The sequence below is a fragment of the Kogia breviceps genome, chromosome 19, assembly GCF_026419965.1.
Source record: "Kogia breviceps isolate mKogBre1 chromosome 19, mKogBre1 haplotype 1, whole genome shotgun sequence".
NCBI lineage: Eukaryota > Metazoa > Chordata > Mammalia > Artiodactyla > Physeteridae > Kogia > Kogia breviceps.
The window spans coordinates 1154350-1161928 of record NC_081328.1 but is presented as its reverse complement, the minus strand read 5'-3'; the positions used below and the strand labels follow the sequence as shown (position 1 = coordinate 1161928).

At 57.9% G+C, this 7579-nt stretch overlaps 1 protein-coding gene across 6 annotated transcripts in view; it reads left to right on the top strand.

The window, feature by feature from the left end:
• The first annotated feature begins 2811 nt into the window (after positions 1 to 2811).
• Positions 2812 to 7579, top strand: part of TOM1L2 (target of myb1 like 2 membrane trafficking protein) — an 85061-nt gene continuing 80293 nt past the window's right edge. For 5 of the 6 annotated variants that reach the window (XM_059048882.2, XM_067022140.1, XM_059048879.2 and 2 more), the window contains exon 1: positions 2831 to 2967. In XM_059048882.2, the coding sequence (XP_058904865.1) occupies positions 2916 to 2967 (52 nt within the window). In that variant the 5' untranslated portion in view covers positions 2831 to 2915. Of the gene's footprint in view, positions 2968 to 7579 lie in introns of all 6 variants that reach the window. The other variant, XM_059048881.2, reaches the window with a different exon arrangement.

The window sequence follows — 7579 nt, the reverse complement described above, 5'->3', positions numbered from 1 at the left end:
TCACTTGACACCAACTTGTCTTTGGGGAAATTTTAATGCACTGTATTTAGCAGATGTTACCTGAAAGTGTTTGTGCTTTTTGTTTTTAAAGAAAAGTGCTGTACTTTGGGAAATGATTCTTAACTCTGATTTCAAAACTTTGGCTGGGGCTTCCCTGGTGGCGCAGTGGTTGAGAATCCGCCTGCCGATGCAGGGGACGCGGGTTCGTGCCCCGGTCCGGGAGGATCCCACATGCCGCGGAGCGACTGGGCCCGTGAGCCGTGGCCGCTGAGCCTGCGCGTCCGGAGCCTGTGCTCCGCAACGGGAGAGGCCGCGACAGTGAGAGGCCCGCGTACCGCAAAAACAAACAAACAAAACTTTGGCTGACTTCTCCTCACTCCCACCCCACCAGGGTCTGGCCCCTGTGACAGGTCAACAGGCCCAGCAATCACTGAGTGATGTGGAATGGCTGTGTTTGTTATACACACAAGGGCAGGACTTGCATCCTTTGGCAACTAACTTCGCCTTCCAAGCCTTTGACCTCCCACCTGTAAAAGATGGGTAACTCTTCCCTCCTACATTTGTTAAGATCATTCATGTAGTCCACATACGTGTAAGGAGTAGCCACTACACGCTGTGAGTAAAACTGATCTCCTTACCTCTGTTTCAGACCTGAATCAGACAAGTATGCAAATCTTTAATTACAAACCATGACAAGTTTGTAGGTGTACGGGACTGTGAAGGCATACATGCAGGGACCTGTGCTGGCCAGGGGAGACCCCGCTGAGACCTGGAGGATGAGCAGGAAAGAAGGAAAAGGGGTCTGCGTGGTAAGGGTCCTGAGGTGGGAGAGGAGGAGACAGGCTCCGCTGTGGCTGAAGCTATGCAAGGCTGGAGAGGCCTGCAGGAGTGCGGTGGCTATCCTAGGATCCCTGGGAAGCTCCCGGGGCTTACTCAGGGCAGTGACGTGATCAGACTTTAATTTTAAGAAACTCATTCTGGCTTGTAGTACCAAGAACAGCAAGAGTCGTGAGGCGAGAGGTGACAGGGGTGGAGGTAAGATGTGGATTTTAGAGACCTCTAGGAACTCAGTTTACATGAAGGACTGATTCTCCGCAGTTTTCAGGTAAGAAAATGGAAGCAGGTTAGAAAGGTGAAGTTTCATGCCCACGTGGATACATCTAGTACACGGCAGAGGCAGAAGGACAGGCCTCCAGAGCTCATTTTCTTTTTTCTTTTTTTTTTGCAGTACGCGGGCCTCTCACCATTGTGGCCTCTCCCGTTGCGGAGCACAGGCTCCGGACGCACAGGCCCAGCGGCCGTGGCTCACGGGCCCAGCCGCTCCGCGGCACGTGGGATCTTCCCAGACCGGGGCGCGAACCCGTGTCCCCTGCATCGGCAGGCGGACTCTCAACCACTGCGCCACCAGGGAAGCCCCCAGAGCCCATTTTCTTAATCACGACTCAACTGTGCCCAGGCACGCTGCGGGTCATTGTCACAGTTCACACTGTTTCTCACAGCTGTTCGGGGTCGGGGCCCAAACCCCAACACTCCTTCCCAAGGGGGTTTTATCAGTAATTCACCACCCAGCCCGGGTTGCTGTTGACTTGCCTGACGATAGTGTTGTGGTGAGCGGGGAAAGCAGCAGAGAACCTTACACCTCCTCACAGAGAAACAGATCCCGAATTGTCCTGCGAAACAAGACCTTGGGATCAACTGGACCTGGAAAATAGAGCGCCTATTGGCCGTGAATTAATAAGAGAAACCCCACCCTTTACTGAGTGCTCACTGCAAGCTAGAGCACGTTCATGATCAAATTACAGGTCACCTCTGGGAGCCATTAGAGAAGGGAGCCCTAATGCCCTGATTTTCCAGACAGAGAAACTGAGGCCCGGGAAGGGAGCTGCTGACAAGGGACACACATGGACCCGGGCATCCACATTCCAAGCCAAAACCCTTCACCAAGACGAAGTCTAGGTCTAGGGAAGAGGACCAAGTTAGCGGCAGTTGAGAGGTCGGACAGAGGGTCAGTAATGCCCCCTGAAGAAGCATCTATCGGTGGACCGGGTACCTCTCTCTGGCCCGGAGGCCGGGGGTGGGACCTCAAAGGTCTCTTTGGGGCATGAGCCCGGAGGGAAGGCTTCCTCAGCTTCTCTCCCCACAAGGCCTGAAGGCCAGGATCGGCGTGCGGCCGGGAGGGGCTGCCAGGGGCCTGCGCGCTCTCCTCTAGGTGGGGCGGCCGGCGGACTCCTCCGGGAAAAGGTCAAGTCCTCCCGCAGCCTCTCGGCCAGGGGCTCTCAGAGTCGCCGGCACACTCCTCCGCCGGCGCCTCCTCGCTGAGCCCGGTTGCTAGGGGAACCAAGCGCCGCACTCCTTTGCTACGGGGAAGTCAGGGAGTAAACATCCTGGGTTAAAGTTGACGACCACGTGATTCCATTTCTGGGCGGGGAAAGTCTCCCAGAACCAATTAGCCGTAGAGAAAACAAATGCTTGTCCAATCAGCACTTTCTATGGGCGAGGAACTTACTAGCTCCGCCCCTCCCCCTCCACCCCCTACTGAGTGACTGACTCGACTCTTGTCCAATAATATTACGGAGTCCCTGGATTGACCAATACTTAAATGAATCAAAATACATAGATTCGCGTTGGGAGGCGGGCCAGGGGAGGTGACGGAGATTCCTGTGACCTAGGTCACCGCCCCGCCCAATCGGACGCCGCGGGATGGGCGTGACTTCTCGGAAGGAGCTGTGGCGGCCAATCCGAAGACGGCAGGGCAGCCGTCGCCCAATAGAGGCCTGCGGGGCGGGGCCAGGGACGGACACCGGCGTTCCCGAGGGTGGGGCCGGGGCAAGTGTCAGTCAGGCAGGGAGCGCCGCTGGGGACGCGGAGACCCGGCGGCTGACGCGCGTGGGCCGCTGCCTAGTCGTCCGCCCAAGATGGAGTTCCTCCTGGGGAACCCGTTCAGCACGCCGGTGGGGCAGTGCCTCGGTAAGGCCCCCACGGAGGCGCCCCGAGGCCTGGGTGGTGCTCCGCGCGTCCCTGTGCGGCGGGGCCCAGTCCTCCGCCCCGGCCCGGCCGTCGCTTTCCCAGCGGGCTCCCTGCCCCGGGCCCGCCCGGCGGAGCCGCCCTCGGCGGGGAGCGGGAGGCCGGGCGCGCTCCTGGGGAGGCTGTCGGGGGCGGGGGCGGCCGTGCCGGCTAACGACCGGAGCCCCGGCCGGGGAGCCTTGCCGCCGACTCTCCCCGTGACCTTGTGCGAGTCGCTGCCCTGTCGGGTCTGGAGTTCTGTCTGTCAGAGGCGGGGTCCTGATGTCCGGGGTGCTGCTGTCTGCACGGTGACTGTCGCTTCCCTGCGCGCTTGAGTCGGCCAGCGGTGAACCCTTCGGTGGCAGATAGAGGGTTACTCGGCAGTCGTAATCCTATGGGGGGCTCGGAAAGCCCGAGGTGCAGGTGAAGGAGCACCAGAGGGCCCGCCCTATGGAATTTCCTTACTGAAAAAGCAACGTGCCTTTTCACCCAAGGTGGGCGCTCGAGCCAAGTGTGATCAGTCTAGAATGTTGATTGGTTTCTTTTAAAATTGGGTTCCTCCTGGTTGGTGGAAGGACTGGTGAAATGTCTTTCCTGAGCACGGACCTTTAGAGTCCATATGGGCCTGGCTGGATTAGGCTGTAGTGATTTGTTTGTTTCCTGCTCTACTTACAAATTTCCAGCTTACTTTTCAGCCTTTAGTGGGGCCTGTGAAATTATTGAGGCCCCTCCCGTTGGCTAACTGCCGTTTGGGAGCCTTTCTTTTCTCTGTGGTGTAGGGTCTCTGATAAGGGGTGATGGGAACTGGGCCCTGGAGAGTGTTTCCCCACCTTTCTCGAGGTTCCCACCCCCGTTCTTTTTCCTCAGCTGCTCTGTCACTGCATCCATGTTCCAGAAACTCATTTCTCAGTTGGGTATTGAATTCCAGTCAGCTATGAGAGGGAGCCAGTAAACTTGGGGAATTCTGTTTCTTTTTTTTTCTGTCTCCTTAACAGGAGGAGGCTCTGTTACTACCTTTGCAAGGCCAAGGTCGTTGATGAGGGGTATAAGTTAAAGGGGACTTTACAACATACAAACGTAAGGGACGCACAGGTATATAGCAAGGGGAAAGAGCATGAGGTTTCGCTCAGGAAGACCTGAGTTGAATTTGGCTTTGCCCAATTCAACTGTGGGACCCGAGAAAATTATGCAGCCCTTCTGAGCCTTAGTTTGCTTGGTTGGGGGCGGAGATCGATTCAGCCCCACACTGGAGAGGCTGTGGGGGACAGCAGGCCCATCTGTGAACAGGCCCTGCGTCCACCGTCCCGTGGACAGAACACTTGACCATGAAGAGGATGGAGCCTCCTCATTGCCAGTTAGCCAGCAGGCAAGACCTCGGTAGTTTCACAGCTCAGTTCAGATAAATGATTAGAGGCCAGAGTGAGTTTCTAATGTGTCTTCTGCTGTTGTGACAGTGTAAAAGTGACTCTCACGACATTTAGTGCTGTTAGTGTTTTTTTTCTTGTTTTGTTTTTGTTTTTGCGGTACGCGGGCCTCTCACTGTTGTGGCCTCTCCAGTTGCGGAGCACAGGCTCCGGACGCGCAGGCGCAGCGGCCACGGCTCACGGGCCCGGCCGCTCTGCGGCACATGGGATCTTCCCGGACCAGGGCACAAACCTGCATCGGCAGGCGGACTCTCAACCGCTGCGCCACCAGGGAAGCCCTGTTAGTGTTCTTTTAAAAGTATGTGCCAGGGGGTTGGTGGGAGGGCAGGGTATGCAGAAATAAAACACCAGCAAGCTGATGATTAAGAGCAGAGGTATATCTCATGTGAAGCAGTTCTACAGCCATCACTTGCTCCTACGGCTGCTCTGTGAAGTCAGCTTTATTGTCCTTCCCACTTTAGAGATGAGGAAGCAGGCTCAGCGAGGTGGAAGGATGGCTCAGCTGGTCAGAGGGAGCTGGGATTTCATAGCCGTCCCGGTGCTCGAGGGCTGGATGGGGCCAGGAGAGGGCACAGAGATGCGTGGGACAGTTACGGCCAACAGGAGGCTACCCAGTGCTGGTGCGCAGCTGCCTCGCGGGCACCGTGCGTGCTGTCAGGAGGCCACTGCGCTCATAGGAGCCGGGGCCTGCGCCTGGCGTCTTAGTCTGGGGGCTGTTGCTGAGGATGGGTGGGAGCTGCACAGGCAGAGAAGAGGCCCCCTGTGCCTGGGGACAGGTGGAGGAGGCAGGCGGGGGGTGTGGGCACCTCAGTGGTCCCCAGTCCGCGTGGAGCAGAGGTGGCTGCAGGGAACAGGGGCCAGTTGGGTTTGGGCCCAGGATGGAGCCCTGTCCTGGGTGGGTGGCATCAAAGGCCACATTCTGTAGCTGACCACTACTGTTCGTCTCTCTGGACCTCATTTTCCTCTCTCAGCAGCTGCTGTGGCTTCTACCTAAACCATTCCCTCAGTCCATTTTAGCAGGCGTTTTGAGTGTGTATCGGGTACCAGGCCCCAGGATACAGATATTAAAAAGCTGCTTGGAGGGGCCCTTCTGTAGCGGTAACGCACCCACCAAGGTGTCCTGAGCTGCAGAGCCTCAGGCTCACCGTCCGGAGGTCCGTAGAGCCGCGATTACCCCGCCTCGTGCCTGGCCTCACTCGAGCTCCCTGGCCTTGTTCGGTCAAATGCGTGGTCTGCCCGTCGCAAGCTGGCGGCTAAGCTCCGTCTGATGTGGTTACCGTGCTTTCCCTGCATCCACGCTGCCCCTGGTCCTGGAAGGCGGCTCCCGAGCGGAGGGCACGGCTCAGAGCCAGGACGGGCCGCAGTGTGAGGGCCGAGAGGCGGAGGAAGGCAGAGTGCTTCCTCGTGCCGTCCGACTCTCTCCTCTGAGACAAGTGTCAAATGGTCCTGTCCTAATGGCTGTCGCACATGGGCCGTCCCTGAGCCAGGTCCGTGGTGCTCTGCACACGTGCACAGCTCTCCTGTGTTGGCCAGAAAACGATTTCACAGCGTCCTTTTCCAGGAGTAAAGTTTGGGTTCATTTAGATGACAAGAATGGTGAGTAGTTAGTTAATTGCACCCAGGGTATTGGGGGCAGGCCGGGAGCAGGAGGACCAGCGCGTCTCTGCTGCAGGGCTTGTGCCCATGGATTGGGTGGTGTGGGGTCTGAACTGCTTCCTGGCGCTTCACGCATTCGGTGGCTCTGTATCGCCTCTCTTGTATACCAAGCGAAACACCAAGACGTTCGGTGTAGTAAAGGAGCTAAGGCAGGGACCTAAATCAGGTATAGGACAGTGTTGGCACAGGATTGGACGGATAAACAAAGTAAGGTAATGGAGGACGGAGGGGTCACCTCCAGCAGCAGTAATAATAGTTAAAGGTTTTTTGGGTTTTTTAAAATTTAATTTTATTTATTTATTATTTTTGGCTGCATTGAGTCTTCGTTGCTGCACGCAGGCTTTCTCTAGTTGCAGTGAGCTGGGGCTACTCTTTGTTGCAGTGCGCGGGCTTCTCATTGCAGTGGCGTCTCTTGTTGCGGAGCAGGGGCTCTGGGCGCGCGGGCTTCAGTAGTTGTGGCTCACGGGCTCTAGAGCGTAGACTCAGTAGTTGTGGGGCACGGGCTTAGTTGCTCCGCGGCATGTGGGATCTTCCCGGACCAGCGACCGAACCCGTGTGCCCTGCATTGGCAGGCGGATTCTTAACCACTGCGCCACCAGGGAAGTCCCTAGTTAAAGGTTTTGCGTTTTTAAAATTGCATACTGTGTTACTGTGCGCCGGAGACTGCGGTGGGTGCTTTGTGTATCTTGCAGTCCTTTAATTCTTAGAACAACACTGTGAGTGAGGTACTGTTACTATTTCCAGTTTGCAGACAGGGACCCGGAGGCAGTGAGAGGGCACACAGCTAGCAGCGAGGGAGCTGGAGTTGCAACCCAGCATCCCAGCGTTCCGGCTCTGGAGCTGCTGCCCTGGGGGGCAGGTGAGGAGGGGCACCTCGGGGGCAGGAGGAACCCAGCCCTCAGGGGGTGGGATTCGGCTCACGCGGGAGTGGAGAGGAGGCTCGGAGGGTGCTCTGAGCGAAGGCTGGGTGTGGAGGGGTGGTGGTGACGCCAGCCTGGGGAGCGGCGGGGGGCCAGGTGGACAGATGTCAGGCCTGACTGACGAGGCTTCGAATGTAGGCCGCGTGGTTTGGCCTCTTTCGTTGGTGGCACTGGGGAGCCATGGGTGATTTCTAGGGAGGGGAGTGGCACAGCTGTCGTTACAGAGCCGGGGACATTTCCCCTTGGCAGCCCCCAAAAGGCCGTTCCCCTCTGACCATCAAAGCCCCCGTGCGTGCAGAGCGGTGGTCCGACGGGGCAGTCGGCACACGCCGTGCCAGTTCCCCGAGGTCCGGGGTTGGGCCCTTCCTGGAAGCCCCCAGCAGAGATGAGGGGTGCTGAGGCCAGTGGACGGAGCACGGGAAGAAGTGTGGGGTTCTGAGAGCATCTGTCCTTAACTGCCTGGATGGTTATAGAGCACCGGCCCGCTCCCTGCCCCCCTGCTTCCCGCTCGCGAGGACAGGAGCCGAGAGGTTGGCTCGCAGGGCTTGGCCGGAGGGCTGCCCTGCTTAGGGGCCG